General features: G+C 46.4%; 1 protein-coding gene across 1 annotated transcript in view; it reads left to right on the forward strand.

The window, feature by feature from the left end:
- The window catches only part of wnt2bb (wingless-type MMTV integration site family, member 2Bb), a 165,268-nt gene extending 145,359 nt beyond the window's left edge, over positions 1–19,909 (forward strand). Inside the window, exons 4-5 of the mRNA XM_051924458.1 lie at positions 11,268–11,514; positions 19,102–19,909. Of these exons, the coding sequence (XP_051780418.1) occupies positions 11,268–11,514; positions 19,102–19,307 (453 nt within the window). The 3' untranslated portion in view covers positions 19,308–19,909. The remainder of the gene's footprint in view (positions 1–11,267; positions 11,515–19,101) is intronic.
- The last annotated feature ends 513 nt before the right edge of the window (positions 19,910–20,422 follow it).

Consider the following 20,422-nt stretch of genomic DNA (forward strand, 5'->3'; position numbering starts at 1 on the left):
CGGAGGAGCAGCGGCTCTACTCTGAGCCCCTCTCGGATGACTGAGCTTCTCACCCTATCTTTAAGGGAAAGCCCAGACATCCTGCAAAGGAAACTCATTTCAGCCGCTTGTATTCGCGATCTCGTTCTTTCGGTCACTACCCATAGCTCATGACCATAGGTGAGGGTAGGAACATAGATCGACTGGTAAATTGAGAGCTTCGCCTTGCGGCTCAGCTCCTTTTTCACCATGACAGACCGATGCAGCGCCCGCATTACTGCGGATGCCGCACCGATCTGCCTGTCGATCTCACGCTCCATTCTTCCCTCACTCGTGAACAAGACCCCGAGATACTTGAACTCCTCCACTTGGGGCAGGATCTCGCTACCAACCCTGAGAGGGCACTCCACCCTTTTCCGGCTGAGGACCATGTTCTCGGATTTGGAGGTGCTGATTCTCATCCCAGCCGCTTCACACTCGGCTGCAAACCAATCCAGAGAGAGCTGAAGATCACGGCCTGATGAAGTAAACAGGACAACATCATCTGCAAAAAGCAGTGACCCAATCCTGAGCCCACCAAACCGGACCCCCTCAACGCCCTGGCTGCGCCTAGAAATTCTGTCCATAAAAGTTATGAACAGAATCGGTGACAAAGGGCAGCCCTGACGGAGTCCAACTCTCACTGGAAACGGGTTCGACTTACTGCCGGCAATGCGGACCAAGCTCTGGCACCGATCGTACAGGGACTGAACAGCCCTTATCAGGGGGGCCGGTACCCCATACTCTCGGAGTACCCCCCACAGGATTCCCCGAGGGACACGGTCGAATGCCTTTTCTAAGTCCACAAAACACATGTAGACTGGTTGGGCAAACTCCCATGCACCCTCCAGGACCCTGCTAAGGGTGTAGAACTGGTCCACTGTTCTGCGACCAGGACGAAAACCACACTGTTCCTCCTGAATCCGAGGCTCGACTATCCGACGGACCATCCTCTCCAGGACCCCTGAATAGACTTTTCCAGGGAGGCTGAGGAGTGTGATCCCTCTGTAGTTGGAACACACCCTCCGATCCCCTTTCTTCAAGAGGGGGACCACCACCCCAGTCTGCCAATCCAGAGGAACTGTCCCTGATGTCCATGCAATGTTGCAGAGGCGTGTCAGCCAAGACAGTCCTACAACATCCAGAGCCTTGAGGAACTCCGGGCGTATCTCATCCACCCCCGGGGCCCTGCCACCAAGGAGTTTTTTGACCACCTCGGTGACCTCAGTCCCAGAGATGGGGGAGCCCACCTCTGAGTCCCCAGGCTCTGCTTCCTCATTGGAAGGCATGTTAATGGGATTGAGGAGGTCTTTGAAGTACTCCCCCCACCGACCCACAACGTCCCGAGTCGAGGTCAGCAACGCACCATCCCCACCATATACAGTGTTGACACTGCACTGCTTCCCCTTGCTGAGACGCCGGATGGTGGACCAGAATCTCCTCGAAGCCGTCCGAAAGTCGTTCTCCATGGCCTCCCCAAACTCCTCCCACGCCCGAGTTTTTGCCTCAGCAACCACCAAAGCCACATTCCGCTTGGCCTGCCGGTACCTATCAGCTGCCTCCAGGGTCCCACAGGACAAAAGGGTCCTGTAGGACTCCTTCTTCAGCTTGACGGCATCCTTCACCGCCGGTGTCCACCAGCGGGTTCGGGGATTGCCACCATGACAGGCACCGACCACCTTACGGCCACAGCTCCGGTCAGCTGCCTCAACAATAGAGGCACGGAACATGGCTCATTCGGACTCAATGTCCCCCACCTCCCTCGGGATGTGGTCGAGGTTCTGCCGGAGGTGGGAGTTGAAGCTACTTCTGACAGGGGGCTCTGCCAGACGTTCCCAGCAGACCCTCACAACACGTTTGGGCCTACCACGCCTGACCGGCATCCTCCCCCACCATCAAAGCCAACTCACCACCAGGTGGTGATCAGTTGACAGCTCCGCACCTCTCTTCACCCGAGTGTCCAAGACATGTGGCCGCAAGTCCGACGACACGACCACAAAGTCGATCATCGAACTGAGGCCTAGGGTGTCCTGGTGCCAAGTGCACATATGAACACCCCTATGCTTGAACATGGTGTTCGTTATGGACAATCCGTGACGAGCACAGAAGTCCAATAACAAAACACCGCTCGGGTTCAGATCAGGGGGGGCCATTCCTCCCAATCACGCCCTTCCAGGTCTCACTGTCATTGCCCACGTGAGCATTGAAGTCTCCCAGCAGAACGAGGGAGTCCCCAGAAGGTATGCCCTCTAGCACCCCCTCCAGGGACTCCAAAAAGGGTGGGTACTCCGAACTACTGTTCGGTGCATACGCACAAACAACAGTTAGGACCCGTCCCCCCACCTGAAGGCGAAGGGAGGCTACCCTCTCGTCTACTGGGGTAAACCCCTAAGTACAGGCTCCAAGTTGGGGGGCAATAAGAATACCCACACCCGCTCTGCGCCTCTCACCGGGGGCAACTCCAGAGTGGTACAGAGTCCAGCCCCTCTCAAGGAGATTGGTTCCAGAGTCCAAGCTGTGCGTCGAGGTGAGTCCGACTATATCTAGCCGGAACCTCTCAACCTCACGCACTAGCTCAGGCTCCTTCCCCTTCAGAGAGGTGACATTCCACGTCCCAAGAGCCAGCTTTTGTAGCCGAGGATCGGACCGCCAAGGTCCCCCGCCTTCGGCCACCACCCAACTCACACTGCACCCGACCTCCTTGGCCCCTCCCATAGGTGGTGAGCCCATGGGAGGGGGGACCCACGTTGCCTCTTCGGGCTGTGCCCGGCCGAGCCCCATGGGTGCAGGCCCGGCCACCAGGCGCTCGCCATCGAGCCCCACCTCCAGGCCTGGCTCCAGAGTGGGGCCCCGGTGACCCGCGTCCGGGGCGAGGGAAAACGCCGTCCAAAATTGTTTTTCTTCATAGGAGGTTTTGTTTAACCGCTCTTTGTCTCATCCCTCACCTAGGACCAGTTTGCCTTGGGTGGCCCTACCAGGGGCATAAAGCCCGGACAACAGAGCTCCTAGGATCATTGGGACACGCAAACCCCTCTACCACGATAAGGTGACGGTTAAAGGAGGGGTGTGATGATATAACAGATTCCAAATTATCTTCTAATCCACCTATCTTGGTATCATCTGCAAACTTAACCAGCTTGTTACTTATATTCCTATCTAAATCATTTATTTATATTAAAAATAGCAGCGGCCCCAGCACTACCCCCTGCTGGTCACCACTCTTAACATCAGCCAGTTCTGATGAGGTTCCTTGCACCATCACTGTTGCCAATTCACCAAACCTGCTTGTCTTTCAACTGTGGGACGTAACAGGAGCACTCAAGGGAACCCCATGCACACTCTTTTTGTCCTCAGTTCTGGAGACAGGGGAGGATTAGGGGGCCAGAAAGATTAGGCTGAGGTGGGCAGTTTAGCCAGTACATTGGGATACCCCCTACTCTTTATGAAGGATGCCCAGGGATCTTTTATGACCACAGAGAGTCAGGACCTCAGTTTTACGTCTCATCCGAACGACGGCACCATTTTTACAGTTCAGTGTCCCCCTGTCACTGCACTGGTGGCACTGGGATCCACAATCAAACTACAGGGTAAGCACCCCCTGCTGGCCTCACCAATGCCTCTTCCAGCAGCAACCCGAACTTCTCCTAGATCAGGGGTGTCCAACTCCAGGCCTGGAGGGCCGCAGTGGCTACAGGTTTTCATTCTAACCCCTTTTCCTAATCACCGACCAGTTTTCGCTGCTAATGAACTCCTTTTCCCTTCATTTTAACAGCCCTGTTTTTAAGTATTCAGTCCTCTGAATTGATTTGTTTCTTCATTAAATGGCAGCCAAACAGAAACGAGACGTGAAACGAGCCAACTAGATGACCAGCTAAACTGGGATTTCAAACTCCAACCAGTCTCTTAATGAGAAGCCGATTCTTGCTGTTTAATCAACCCCATTTATTTAATTCTGTTACTTGTTGCTGCTCTCGTTCTGCCACAGTAGACATTTCCAAAACTGTCGATTTTTCTGTTTTTTCTAACAATGTCATCAAAATGTTTTGGTGACCTGAGAGATCAGCCTTACTGAGACCTTCACTTCTCTTTACGTTCAGATATTGTGTGATGGGCACAGGTGTGCTGGTCACGTGGTGGCTTGTTTCATGTCTCGTTATTGTTTGGCTGCTAATTAAGGAAAAAGAAACAATTAAGGGTCCTGAGTCAAGTTAATTAAAACTAAAGGAAAAGAAGTTAATTAGCAGCAAAAACTGGTCACTGATTGAGAAGATGGTTGGAATGAAAACCTGCAGCCACTGCGGCCCTCCAGGACCCGAGATCGACACCAATGTCCCAGATGATCTCCCATCCAAGTACTGGCCGGGCCCAAACGTGCTTATCTTCAACAACAACACCATCTTTCTATATAATACGCTACTGTGGCTGTCCAGGGTTATAAATCAACTGTAGCTCACAAACCGTTTGATTTATTGACCTGAAACTTGGTACACATATACTACGTGACGTCTACTATCCACTTTTGTGGTGATGACTGACCTCCAAGGTTATTCCTCTTTTTATTTTATTGTAGAATCAACTCTCGGCAGCAGGGCGGCCATGAGGCGCATTCATACAGGCGACATTCTCATTCCTACCACCTTCGCCGTCACTTCCCCTACCGCTTCATATCTTAAATCATTCTTGAGGCAGATTGAAGACTCAAGTGCCAGCTTAAGTGAAAAATTAAAGAAGCATACTAATTAATTACAAAACAAACACTGACTTAATCAGATTTAACGCGAAAAGGTGCTGACAGAAGAAGAAAAGAAGCGGGCCGTTAGGGTGGAGAAAACAAGAGCGGCTCAGGAAACAGCAAATGCATCAACCTCTGAGCAAACGAGTGATAAAACATATAGAGAAAGAGAATGAAGACTAGCAGTCAAGTGGATTCACTGCATGTTATCGTACAGTACGCTGTTACTGGTTTCTTTCTAGAGTTTGTTTTCATACAAATGATGGAGTTCTTGCTTTACAAGATGAAAAAAGAAAAAATCTAAAAATAAAATTTAGCAATACTAAGTAACAATGAATAAAGTGGATTAAATTCATTTTTTTCCTCAGAATTCTACACACAACACCCCATAATGACAACGTGAAAAAAAGTTTACTTGAGGTTTTTGCAAATTTATTAAAAATCAAAAAACTGAGAAATCCCATGTCCATAAGTATTCACAGCCTTTGCTCAATACTTTGTCGATGCACCTTTGGCAGCAATTCCAGCCTCAAGTCTTGTTGAATATGATGCCACAAGCTTGGCACACCTATCCTTGGCCAGTTTCGCCCATTCCTCTTTGCAGCACCTCTCAAGCTCCATCAGGTTGGATGGGAAGCGTCGGTGCACAGCCATTTTAAGATCTCTCCAGAGATGTTCAATCGGATTCAAGTCTGGGCTCTGGCTGGGCCACTCAAGGACATTCACAGAGTTGTCCTGAAGCCACTCCTTTGATATCTTGGCTGTGTGCTTAGGGTCGTTGTCCTGCTGAAAGATGAACCGTCGCCCCAGTCTGAGGTCAAGAGCGCTCTGGAGCAGCTTTTCATCCAGGATGTCTCTGTACATTGCTGCAGTCATCTTTCTCTTTATCCTGACTTGTCTCCCAGTTCCTGCCGCTGAAAAACATCCCCACAGCATGATGCTGCCACCACCATGCTTCACTGTAGGGATGGTATTGGCCTGGTGATGAGCCGTGCCTGGTGTCCTCCAAATGTGACGCCTGGCATTCACACCAAAGAGTTCAATCTTTGTCTCATCAGACCAGAGAATTTTCTTTCTCATGGTCTGAGAGTCCTTCAGGTGTCTTTTGGCAAACTCCAGGCAGGCTGCCATGTGCCTTTTACTAAGGAGTGGCTTCCGTCTGGCCACTCTACCATACAGGCCTGATTGGTGGATTGCTGCAGAGATGGTTGTCCTTCTGGAAGGTTCTCCTCTCTCCACAGAGGACCTCTGGAGCTCTGACAGAGTGACCATCGGGTTCTTGGTCACCTACCTGACTAAGGCCCTTCTCCCCCGATCACTCAGTTTAGATGGCCGGCCAGCTCTAGGAAGAGTCCTGGTGGTTTTGAACTTCTTCCACTTACGGATGATGGAGGCCACTGTGCTCATTGGGACCTTCAAAGCAACAGAAATTTTTCTGTAACCTTCCCCAGATTTGTGCCTTGAGACAATCCTGTCTCGGAGGTCTACAGACAATTCCTTTGACTTCATGCTTGGTTTGTGCTCTGACATGAACTGTCAATTGTGGGACCTTCTATAGACAGGTGTGTGCCTTTCCAAATCATGTCCAGTCAACTGAATTTACCACAGGTGGACTCCAATGAAGCTGGAGAAACATCTCAAGGATGATCAGGGGAAACAGGATGCACCTGAGCTCAATGATGAGCTTCATGTCAAAGGCTGTGAATACTTATGTACATGTGCTTTCTCAATTTTTTTTATTTTTAATAAATTTGCAAAAACCTCAAGTAAACTTTTTTCACGTTGTCATTATGGGGTGTTGTGTGTAGAATTCTGAGGAAAAAAATGAATTTAATCCATTTTGGAATAAGGCTGTAACATAGCAAAATGTGGAGAAAGTGATGCGCTGGGAATACTTTCCGGATGCACTGGAGATAGATAGATAGATAGATAGATAGATAGATAGATAGATAGATAGATAGATAGATAGATAGATAGATAGATAGATAGATAGATAGATAGATAGATAGATAGATAGATAGATAGATAGATACTTTATCAATCCAAAAGGGGAAATTCCCATACTCCAGCAGCAGCATACTGATAAAGAACAATCTATATATATAATTCACTAAGCCGCCATTTATGGAGCTGGAGTCGGGTGGAAGAGGACGGTGACTGAAGGACAGGACTGAGTGCTGTGTGTGTGAGTTAGCGGAACTGGATTGTGCGCTGTATATATCTATATATATATAATTCACTAAGCCACCGACAAGTAGCCACCCATGGAAAGCACGCAAGACAGCCACGCCCACCAACTCTAAGACCATTGGATACGACGACAACTCGCAGAGCCACGCCAACCAACTCGCACGCGACGACACAGAAAAAACGGCGTCATTTATGTTTGTCTCTGCTACAGTCCACATGCACCTCTGAGCCACATTGACTTTTCATTATTCTTTTCAGTTATGACGCACGACCGCATCCACCATCGCAAACTGTTTTACACGCCATGGTCTTAGAGTTGGTGGGCGGGTCTCTGTGAGTTGCTCTTGTGAGCGGGTGCATGACCAGGCGGTGTGTATGCTTCGAGAACGAGGGTGGATGCGGCAGGACCATCTAAGAAGAAGCATGTTTATCGCGGATGTGAATCGCTGTATGCAGCGTGTACAACATAGGATACGCACGATAAATAAACCAGTCTTAGCCCGCCCAACACTAAGACGATGGGATACGTCGACAACTCACAGAGCCACGCCCACCAACTCTAAGACCATGGGACGAGAACGCCTCTCCGCCCGCCCGCCCGCCTGCCTGTTACCAGCGTCTAAAACCATCGCAGCTTTTAACTCACTAACTGCAACAACTCACCACACAAGGACGCCCTGTCTCTCGAGGCATTCACACTGCTGGAAGACAACCATGGGATACGCAGAAAATAGCCATGTCAGTCAACTCACAAAGCCCAGCCCATCAACTCACGCCCACCAACTCGAGCATGTGTCTACCCACGCTCTCAAGGCATTCACAGTGCCTGCTCATGTGCCCGGACTCAACAACTCACCAACTCGCTTTCGTCTCTGCTACAGTACACATGCACCACTGAGCCACATTGACTTTTCATTATTCTTTTCGGTTTCAGCTGCATTTCCATATATAATCCACCAAGTTGTCTGACCGTGGGATACGAACGACAGAGCACCGCCCAACAACTCAAACCGATACAGAGACATGCCCACCAACTCTAATACGCCTGCCTGCCTGACTGTTACCAGCATTCACCGCAATGTACTGGAGTGTGAAACCATCACAACTATCAGACGCATTTGACTCAACACGGGGAGGATTGACAGATTGATAGCTCTTTCTCGATTCTGTGCGTGGTGTTGCATGGCCGTACTTAGTTGGTGGAGCAATTTGTCTGGTTAATTCCGAAAACGAATGAGGCTCCCTACTGCTTAATAGTTACGCGATCACCAAGTGGTAGGCGTCCAACTTCTTAGAGGGACGAGTGGCTTTCAGCCACGTGAGTTTGAGCATTAACAGGTATGTGATGCCCATGGATGTCCGGTACTGCACGCGCGATACACTGAATGGATCAACGTGTGTCTACCTGGCACCGACAGGCGTGGGTAAGCCGTTGAACCCCATTCGTAATGGGGACCAGGGCTTGCAATTGCTCCCCACGAACGAGGAATACCCATACGCTCACTCTGATTACGTCCCTTCTCTGTGTACGCAACACCCCCTATGGTCGGGTGACTTGGTGGATTATATATAGAAAAGCAGCCCAAACCGCAAAGAACAATGAAAGGACAACGTGGCTCAGAGGTGCACAGACGACAGCAACTCAGGTGAGGAGTTGGGGGTGGCACATGAGCAGGCAGTGCGTACTGAAGGATGATTGTATGTTGGTTCGTAGCGTGCATTGTTGCAATACTACTTTTCTTGGTGGTTTATTAAATTACGGATTTTGCAAAAGTTCTATTTTGTCCCTCTGCTTAAAAAACAATAAAAAAGCGGCGTGATTATGCGCCATATGCTACACCGCGGGTTGGTATGCAGCGTGTAAAACAGTTTGTTTGTCGCGGATACTTTGCCTTTTATCCAAAGACAATTTCCTGTTAGATTGGCCTTTGCAATGACAATTAATAAGGCACAGGGCAAAACTTTCAAAACGATATCCATGTATCTGCCAAAACAAGTTTTCAGTCAGGGACAATAATTGTATGTTGCTCTCTCCAGAGTTCCATCTTTTCATTCACTTACTGTTGTATCATCAAACCCACCCCTTTTAGACAACTATGTCTTTCCAGAAGTGTTAAGCCATCAATAAATGATTATGCGGCGTATGCCTGCAGGAACACTTGCAGCGAGTGAGAGAGAGAGAGCGACAGACACACACACACACACACACACACACACACACACACGAGAGAGAGAGCGCTGGACGCATAAGAATGATAATACTTCATTACATTGATATAGCACTGTTCTCAGTATTCAAACCGCTATCCACACAGGGAGGAACCGGGAACCAAACCCACAATCTTCTTACTGCAAAGCAGCAGCACTACCATCGCGCCACAAGGCAGTTAAAGAATACACCGGGCTCGATTTTGTTTTCACTTCTGTTTACAGCGATCGGGTCATAGATAGCATTGTCGCAATGTTACTTTTCTTGGTGGCTTATTACATTACGGATGTTTCACATGTTCATTTTTTTCCCTGTGCTTTCTCAACTGTGACTCCGGTACATCTCAGTACGCAAGCTATATTAAGTGTCAACAACGAAGACTCGCTACACCTTAATCTACAAGTACTGACACTTATCCCTACCGACAAACTTTCACCAGCGTGGCCTTCTTCGTCACAGACGATCCCGCTTTCAGTTACGGACAATTGTATGTTACTCTCTCCAGAGGTCTATCTTTTCATTCACTCACAGTCGTATCCTCAAACCCACGCCATTTGGACAACTGTGTTGTTCAGGAAGTGTTCACCCATCAATACATAATTATGCGGGTTGGCTAGTATTAAATTAATGAGTAATAAAAATGCAGGTATAACAGACAATAACTTTGAATAATGTTAACGTTTACCCCCCATGTGGAATTGAAGAGTTGCATAGTGTGGGGGAGGAACGATCTCCTCAGTCTGTCAGTGGAGCAGGACGGTGACAGCAGTCTGTCACTGAAGCCGCTCCTCTGTCTGGAGATGATCCTGTTCAGTGGATGCAGTGGATTCTCCATGATGGACAGGAGTCTGCTCAGCGCCCGTCGCTCTGCCACGGATGTCAAACTGTCCAGCTCCATGCCAACAATAGAGCCTGCCTTCCTCACCAGTTTGTCCAGGCGTGAGGCGTCCCTCTTCTTTATGTTGCCTCCCCAGCACACCACCGCGTAGAAGAGAGCGCTCACCACAACCGTCTGATAGAACATCTGCAGCATCTTATTGCAGATGTTGAAGGACGCCAGTCTTCTAAGGAAGTATAGTCGGCTCTGTCCTTTCTTACACAGAGTATCAGTATTGGCAGTCCAGTCCAGTTTTTCATCCAGCTGCACTCCCAGGTATTTATAGGTCTGCACCCTCTGCACACAGTCACCTCTGATGATCACGGGGTCCATGAGGGGTCTGGTCCTCCTAAAATCCACCACCAGCTCCTTGGTTTTGCTGGTGTTCAGGTGTAGGTGGTTTGAGTCGCACCATTTAACAAAGTCCTTGATGAGGTTCCTATACTCCTATACTATACTCCTATACTCCTCCTCCTCCTTAAATACATTTACAGAATATCAGGATTACACTAAAATGAAGCTCTGAGAAAGCCACGTTACACTAACGGGTGTTTAGATGTTTATTAAAGTGCTTCACCGTATCTGCCTGGTGAATTTCTCTCAGTCAGCTGTTCCAGATTTTAGGTGCCTAACAGCAGAAGGCCGCCTCACCACTTCATTTAAGTTTAGCTCTTGGAATTCTAAACAGACCCTCATTTGAAGATCTAAGGTTATGATTTGTGGTGTAAGGTGAGAGACATCCTGAAATATAAGATGGAGCAGATGATTGAAGGCTTTGTAAACCATCAGCAGTATTTTAAAGTCAGTTCTAAATGGCACCAGTAACCAGTGTAGTGACGCTCAGACTGGGGTGATGTGCTCAGATTTTCTTTTCCTAGTTAAGATTCTGGCAGCTGCATTCTGCATTCATTGCAATCAATTGATGTCTTCATGTGGATGATCTCTTCTGTCGTGCAGGTGGTATGGCTGCTGAACTAAGAACTAGATACATTATAAATAAAACCAATGCAAATGAAAACTCGTTTGTTTCGCTCATCACTACTCACAGGTTTGTTTCAGCGCTGCTGCTTCTTTTGTCCCTCAAGTCATTGCAATTCAGTGTTACAATTTGTCATAAATCTTCATCATCGGTAGAAAGGCGCTACCGTTTGTGCGTCTTCTTACTGTTCGATAAAGTGACTCCCAAGTGCGGGTCTTAGCCAATTTCTGACAGCGTTGCATCTTTCTCCCCCTCTCACCAGGCCGTGAAGCGCTTCATGAAGCTGGAGTGCAAGTGTCATGGCGTGAGCGGCTCCTGCACACTTAGGACGTGTTGGTCAGCCATGTCAGATTTCCGAAGGACCGGAGATTTCTTGCTCAAGAGGTACAACAAAGCCATCCAGGTGACAATGAACCAAAACGGGACAGGATTTACTGTGGCCACCAAGAAAAATGACCTGGTGTACTTTGAGAACTCACCCGATTACTGCCGGATGGACAAAGACGCAGGTAAGGAAGGGAAACCGAGAAACGGGTTGTGTCCGCCTGTGAGGTGGAGGTTGACCTCGGACTCAATACGTCACACGCACATGGCATCTAAACGGCCAGAAAGCATCACACCTCCAGCCATCACAGGCCTATTATTGGAGAGATTAACTCCACAAATATCGCTATTAGAAAGGTCTCACCCCTGAAAAGAAATGATTTGGGCGTAGCCTCTTTATCCAATAAAAAGTCAATTAACAGACACCGGGCAGGGCCATCTTAGCAGAATTATTGGCAAAGCAGGGCACTGGGACCCCTACCTACACAGCCACTCACAGGAATAGAAACATATATGGTCGACAACATTAAACATATATTTATTGTATTGGTACTTCCAACAAAATCAGTGTTCAAACATTAAAAATCATGCTGTACAGCAAACAAACGTCTGAACAATACAACATGAGCCTTGAAAAACACAAAATAAATGATACTCCATACAGACGGAGATGGCACAGTATGAAATGACTGGGAATTATTGATTATTAATCAAGTGGTCAGCACAAACATTTCTGAAATTTCTTTGCAGAGAATCGAGTTGACGTGACGTTAACATATAGGCCGTTACGTGATGTCGTGCGTGAGATCCGTACACATACCTGAACGTGAGGTTGCAGAGGGGACCGTGATACTAAATCAGAGGTGAATGCCAATGTCCTCTTGGGACACAACAACAAATATTTAGACCATTAGAGCAATCAGAAAGAGAACAGGCCATTCAGCTCAACAAAGCTTGCCAGTCCCATCCACTTAATTCGTCCAAAAAAAACATCAAGTCAAGTTTTGAAAGTCCCTAAAGTCTTACTGTCTACCACACTACTTGGTCACTTATTCCAATTGTCTATCGCTCTTTGTGTAAAGAAAAGCTTCCTAATGTTTGTGAGAAATTTCCCCTTCACAAGTTTCCAACTGTATCCCCGTGTTCTTGATGAACTCATTTTAAAGTCACCATCTCGATCCACTGCACTAATTCCCTTCATCATTTTAAACACTTCACTCAGGTCTTCTCTTCATCTTCTTGTACTTAAGCTATAAAGGCTCAGCTCTTTTCATCTTTCCTCATAACTCATCCCCTGTAGTCCTCTAACCAGCCCAGTCGCTCTTCTTTGGACATTTTCTAGTGCTGTTATGTCCTTTTTGTAGCCTGGAGACCAAAACTACACTCAGGACTCCAGATGAGGCCTCACCAGTGTGTTATAAAGCTTGAGCAGAACCTCCTGTGACTTGTACTCCACACATCAAGGCGCTATATAACCTGACATTCTGTTAGCCTTCTTAATGGCTTCTGAACACCGTCTACCAGTTGATCATGTTGAGTCCACTATGACTTCTAAATCCTTCTCATAAGGTGGGCTTTCGATTTTCAGACCTCCAATTGCGAATTAAAACCTAACAAGACCTAAACCTAATGCAACTGTTAGGCTCAGCTCTTTTAATCTTTCCTCATAACTCATCCCCTGTAGTCCTCTAATCAGCCTCGTCGCTCTTCTCTGGACCTTCTCTAGTGCTGCTATGTCCCTTTTAAAGCCTGGAGACCAAAACTGCACACAGGACACCAGATGAGGCCTCACCAGTGTGTTATAAAGACTGAGCAGAACCTCCTGTGACTTGTACTCTTCACATCAAGGTTGTATATGACCTGACATTCTGTTAGCCTTCTTAATGGCTTCTGAACACTGTCTGGCAGTTGATCGTGACGAGTCCACTACAACTCCTAAGTCCTTCTTGATGAAGTCATTTTAATGTCACAGACTTGATCCACTGGACTAATTCTATTCATAATTTTGCACACTTTAGTCAGGTCTCCTCTTAATCTTCTTTTTCTTAAACTGTAAAGGCTCAGCTCTTTTAATCTTTCCTCATAACTCATCCCCTGTAGTCCTCTAATCAGCCTAGTCACTCTTCTCCAGACCCTTCTCTAGCGCTGCTATGTCCTTTTTGTAGCCTGGATACCAAAACTGCACCCAGGACTCCAGATGAGGCCTCACCAGTGTGTTATAAAGACTGAGCAGAACCTCCTGTGACTTGTACTCCACACATCAAAGCGCTATATAACCTGACATTCTGTTAGCCTTCTTAATGGCTTCTGAACACTGACTGGAAGTTCATAGTGATGATTGCACTATATCTCCTAAATCCTTCTCATAAGGTGGACTCTTGATGTTCAGATCCCCCATTGTGTATTCAGACCTCACATTTTTACTTCCTATGTGTAATTCTTTACATTTGCTGACATTAAATTTCATCGTCCACAAATCTGCCCAGGCCTGTCTGCTGTCCAAGTCCTTCTGTGATGATATAACGGATTCCAAATTATCTGCTAATCCACCTATCTTGGTATCATCTGCAAACTTAACCGGCTTGTTACTTATATTCCTGTCTTAGTCATTTACATTTATTAAAAATAGTAGCGGCCCCAGCACTGACCCCTGCAGGTCACCACTCTTAAAACACTGGTCTACAAAAAATATTTTTTGTTTGCTTCAGGGAACTTCAGAGCAGCTCTTTATTAATTTTTTTTACACTGATTTCATATATGAAATCGGAATGAAGCTAGCACGTCAGGCTTTTGAAATAAACATCATTGACATTTTGACACTTTTGAACATCAATATAATATATCAACACGATATCAGGAGTTTGTCCCACCAAAATTGTTTTGATGTTTTTATTCTGAAAACAAACCAGAAGACGATACCAGAGACATGTTAAAGTATATTTATGTCAATTTACCTCAATATAAAAGTGAGGTCAGCGTGCCCAAAAATGTTGGAGGCCCTCGCTTTTGTGCTTGTACTGCACATCCATCTCACTTTGCAAGAACCAACAGTAGTCACCCATCATGGAGTGAAGTTTTCCATCACCTTTATATCTTGATGAAATCTTTCCCCATACTCATCTCTGACATCGCTTAGATTTGGTGGAAAAAAGTCGAGATGAGAATGTAAAAAATGACATCTTCAATGACATTCGGGCTCCCGTAAGCTGATATACTTTATCAGCAGGTTCTTCACAAGCTCAGTATAATTCTCTGCTCTGTGACTGACAAGAAAATTCTGGACAACCCGCACGAATGAGGGTGCTGTTTGGTGGGCTTCAGTTTCCTTTTGAACTCCTCGTCAAGCATCAGTTCATGGATTTCAGGGCCAACAGAAACACCTTCCTTCATTTTGGCTTCACTTTTCTTGAGACCAAACGTATTTCTTAAATGCTGAAACACATTGGCTTTACTGTCCAGTCACCCTAGTTGTCCAAGACCTGGAACATCATAAGTAAAAAAATGGGACGTGCCGGACGAAAACGGTTTTCAGATTTGGAGTCAGCAAGTGAAACCTGTTAAAGTACAAGTGAAAGAATCCCAGTAGCAAAATGCTTGTTGACCAGTGGGTCACCACTCTTAACATCGGCCAGTTCTGATGAGGTTCCTCACACCATCATCACCCTCTGCTTCCTGTGTTTGAGCCAATTCTGCACCCATCAATAAACATCACCCTGAACTGCCACTTCTTTTAGTTTGATGCCCACCTCTCATGTGGCACCTTATAAAATGCCTTCTGAAAGTCCAGATCAATCATCTCATCTGCTCCACTCTGCTTGTGTCCTTTTGTTGCCTCTTCATCGAATTCCAGCCTGTTAGTAAAACACGACCTCCCTCTTCTGACCCCATGCTGACTGTTCAGTAACACCGCTGTCCTTACCAGGCGTTGCTCAATCTTATCCTTAATAGTATACAGTGGTGTGAAAAACTATTTGCCCCCTTCCTGATTTCTTATTCTTTTGCATGTTTGTCACACAAAATGTTTCTGATCATCAAACACATTTAACCATTAGTCAAATATAACACAAGTAAACACAAAATGCAGTTTTTAAATGATGGTTTTTATTATTTAGGGAGAAAAAAAATCCAAACCTACATGGCCCTGTGTGAAAAAGTAATTGCCCCCTTGTTAAAAAATAACCTAACTGTGGTGTATCACACCTGAGTTCAATTTCCGTAGCCACCCCCAGGCCTGATTACTGCCACACCTGTTTCAATCAAGAAATCACTTAAATAGGAGCTGCCTGACACAGAGAAGTAGACCAAAACCACCTTAAAAGCTAGACATCATGCCAAGATCCAAAGAAATTCAGGAACAAATGAGAACAGAAGTAATTGAGATCTATCAGTCTGGTAAAGGTTATAAAGCCATTTCTAAAGCTTTGGGACTCCAGCGAACCACAGTGAGAGCCATTATCCACAAATGGCAAAAACATGGAACAGTGGTGAACCTTCCCAGGAGTGGCCGGCCAACCAAAATTACCCCAAGAGCGCAGAGACGACTCATCCGAGAGGTCACAAAAGACCCCAGGACAACGTCTAAAGAACTGCAGGCCTCACTTGCCTCAATTAAGGTCAGTGTTCACGACTCCACCATAAGAAAGAGACTGGGCAAAAACGGCCTGCATGGCAGATTTCCAAGACGCAAACCACTGTTAAGCAAAAAGAACATTAGGGCTCGTCTCAATTTTGCTAAGAAACATCTCAATGATTGCCAAGACTTTTGGGAAAATACCTTGTGGACTGATGAGTCAAAAGTTGAACTTTTTGGAAGGCAAATGTCCCGTTACATCTGGCGTAAAAGGAACACAGCATTTCAGAAAAAGAACATCATACCAACAGTAAAATATGGTGGTGGTAGTGTGATGGTCTGGGGTTGTTTTGCTGCTTCAGGACCTGGAAGGCTTGCTGTGATAGATGGAACCATGAATTCTACTGTCTACCAAAAAATCCTGAAGGAGAATGTCCGGCCATCTGTTCATCAACTCAAGCTGAAGCGATCTTGGGTGCAGCAACAGGACAATGACCCAAAACACACCAGCAAATCCACCTCTGAATGGCTGAAGAAAAACAAAATGAAGACTTTGGAGTGGCCTAGTCAAAGTCCTGACCTGAATCCAATTGAGATGCTATGGCATGACCTTAAAAAGGCGGTTCATGCTAGAAAACCCTCAAATAAAGCTGAATTACAACAATTTTGCAAAGATGAGTGGGCCAAAATTCCTCCAGAGTGCTGTAAAAGACTCATTGCAAGTTATCGCAAACGCTTGATTGCAGTTATTGCTGCTAAGGGTGGCCCAACCAGTTATTAGGTTCAGGGGGCAATTACTTTTTCACACAGGTTTGGATTTTTTTTTCTCCCTAAATAATAAACACCATCATTTACAAACTGCATTTTGTGTTTACTTGTGTTATATTTGACTAATGGTTAAATGTGTTTGATGATCAGAAACATTTTGTGTGACAAACATGCAAAAGAATAAGAAATCAGGAAGGGGGCAAATAGTTTTTCACACCACTGTAGTATAGTATAGTATAGTATAGTATAGTATAGTATAGTATAGTATAGTATAGTATAGTATAGTATAGTATTTATTTATTGACAGCAAGTCATAACATACGTAGATTAGCACAGGGCTCCCTGATAGAGACCCAGCATGGAGCCCATTGACATCTGAAGTATGTTAGTGACGAACTGGAGGAGTCCTAACATTGTCCTTCGGGGCCACCATAGTTTCATCATAATGAGGGGCTTCAGGTACGAGGCTCACAAATGAATATGGGGAGAACCTCTGGCATCATCCAGAAAAATCCACACACGACCCAAAAGTTCCTAATCATAATATACTATGTTTTTACAAGCCTTTAGAGGTTGGGTACGGTAGGTACGCTCATTCATCGTGGTGCTGCAGAGTTGTGGGACGTGTTGCATTTCGATGACTGAATTTCACCACACTCAGTGCACGGGACAAAAACGAGCCCGCAAACATGTAAGCTTATGGAACGAAATCACTGCTGGGCCCACAGGTCCATCTGCACCCAGCATATTGTCAAGCTTGGGTCGCAAAGTTGCACAGGAAGAGTAGAGCAGGTTCTCCGAGGAGTAGAAACTTTATTGCTGTCCTGACAGATACAAACACAAGTCTCTTACAGAGGCGATGTGGCCACACAGGGAACGGCTGTCAAACGTGATGCCTCGGCCCGGACTCCTGCTCAAAACAACACAAAGTCTTCCTCATCAAGGGGGTACAGCGGCTCGGAAGCAGCGGCCAGAGCAGAAGGAGTCTGGGAGAAGAGAGACAGGAGGGTGAGACTTCAGGATGGCCGTGGCTCAGTCTTTTCGCCCATTCGGCCCCGGATTTTCTGTTTTTATGGAAAAAATTATTGTGTGAGATATTCTACCTTTGGGGTGTCCAGGAAGCTCAAAAATGAAAACAACAAAAAAAAATGATCATTATTATTATACAACAGCTGCCAAATACGTCAATCTTCTTGAGGAAATAAAACTGAAAGTGGAGCTACTCACTATGTGGTGCGCACAGTCCGGAAGCTTCCATTTTCACTTCCGTGTTTCACGAACTGTATGCCAGTCTCTCCGGTCTGCTCTAATATTAGCACGCCCGGTGCCAACGGCTGCAAACGTACCTGTGCTTTGCCGCATATTTATGTGCTAGTAATAGGACGTCAGGGCCGAAAGGGTTGCGTGTTCGAAGCCCCACGTGAAGAGTTGGCAAGCCAGCAGTTGATCCCGAGGAGAGGGGAGATGTAAGAGTGTGTTTGTTTCCAATTAAAAAAGAGGGGGTTTCTGAAGGGTGGCCGCGTCCCCCCTGCACCAGCGGTCACAATATCACTGAAGCGTCTTCACCGTCTCCGTAACAACGCCATGTCCAACATCAGCTCTCACACTTACAACATCATTTTCTGCCCACAGAGCTCATGCTTGCGGCCTCCAGACCGCCCTTCACACCACCACATCTTCCATGCGTCCGCTTCTTCGTTAGGTTGAACTTCTCCCCAGCACTCTGCTCGCCATTAGAGCACGAGAGAAGTCGTGACGAGAACGGGCCTTTCAGCTCAACAAGCTCCTCCATCCTGTTCACCTTCGATTGTCCAAAAATAACATCACGTTGAGCTCTGAGGGTCCCTGACATCTTGCTCTCCACCATTCCACCTGGTCATCTACTCCATTGTGTCTCTGGTTCTCTACCCTGAACACGTTTCCAACCATTGAAGAATTTAATTTAGAGTGACGTCCGGTCTCCACTGGACTAATTCCCTTCGTAATTGTAGACACTTTTCATTGGGTCCCTTCTTCAGCTCCGTTTTCTTCACCATTATAACCCAAGCCTCCCCAGCAATTATCAACAATTGGGAAAACCAAAAAATGTTGTCGTTCTTCCCGCTTTCAACCGCTCGACCCTTCTCGTAGAGTTCCCTTCTGTACCGTGCCAACCTCCTTCGAGGAATTACAGCAAGTTTCGCTCCCTACTCTGCCCAAAGAAATCCCACTACAGCGTCCATGTCCATTTGACCTTAGCTTCAACTACACTAATGGCAGAGCACCTCACTGTACATGTTCAAACTACCCATAAGCCATCACAAACGTGTTGCATCGCATCATCTTCTACTCGTCGTGATTATCCGTGTAATTTTCAAATTTCCTTCACTCGTTGTGAAATTCTGAATGTCCAGTGGTCAGCGTATGACGTGCCTCTGCCTTCTCCTCCTTGCAGGGTCACTGGGCACGGCTGGCAGACTGTGCAACAAGGCGTCGCGGGGCAGCGACGGCTGTGAGGTCATGTGCTGTGGGTGGGGCTACGACACGACGCGGGAGAAGCGGATCACCAAGTGCGAGTGCAAGTTCCAGTGGTGCTGCGCCGTCAAGTGCAAGGAATGTGAAGAGACAGTGGACGTGCACACGTGTAAGGCGCAGACATGAAGTGGACGAGGGGCACCGAGGGCCCTCGCCATGGGACTGCCGCTGGGGCCACGGCGTTCTGCGAGCTGGAGTTCCGCTGCATGGATTTTGTTAATCGAACTTCGCCAAAGCAACAAAGGGAGGTGGAGGAAGAGGAGGAGGAGGAGGAGTGTTTTTTCTGGAGGACGCTGCAGATCGCTGCACATGCTCAGTACCTTTCCTTACCCTGCCCGCCAAAGGGAAACTTGCAATATGGGCTTAAACTGTGAACTTCTGGGTTATTGTGTGGGACGGGAGGGGCTGAGATAACCTTAGAATGTGTGCGCACGTACGTTTGTGTTGCTGCCTTTATTTGATTTTTTATTTTCTTGTTTTGTGTGTTATGTGTTTTTTTTGTTTTTGTTTTGAAAAGTCAATTTCTACTTTCTGAACCAAAGTCTAGAATATTGGGATAATTATTTGTGTTTTAATGTATCAATTATTTATGTATTTTTTATTTTATTACGGAAAAAAAAACACTCCTGTAACTTTAGGCAAATAGCCATCCTGTACCACACTATTATCCTGTTTATCACTTACGGATGTTCCAAAGCAAAGGACAGCATTAAAGAAATCAAAAAGCAGGCGCGTGTCTGTACAGTAGATAACTGGAGAACACCGAGACCCTCCAGGGGACCACAGACGTCCCCAGGCTGCATTTACGAGGAGAGCAACTCCATGGGGAACACTTCACCCATTAACAGGGGAATCGACTTAACTGGAGATGTCATCAGGAACGACTGGGAAGTCTCAAGGATGGAGGCTGGTGACGTCGGAATTTACAGTGGATTCAGATAGATAGATAGATGTGAAAGGCACTATATAATAGATAGCTAGATAGATATGAAAGGCACTATACAGTTAGATAGATAGATAGATAGATAGATAGATAGATAGATAGATAGATAGATAGATAGATAGATAGATAGATAGATAGATAGATAGATAGATATGAAAGGCACTATATAATAGATAGCTAGATAGATGGATATGAAAGGCACTATACAGTATGATAGATAGATGTGAAAGGCACTATATAATTGATAGATATGAAAGGCACTATATAATAGATAGATAGATGTGAAAGGCACTATACA

This window comes from Erpetoichthys calabaricus, chromosome 3 (genome assembly GCF_900747795.2).
Source record: "Erpetoichthys calabaricus chromosome 3, fErpCal1.3, whole genome shotgun sequence".
In the NCBI taxonomy this organism is placed as follows: Eukaryota; Metazoa; Chordata; class Cladistia; order Polypteriformes; family Polypteridae; genus Erpetoichthys; species Erpetoichthys calabaricus.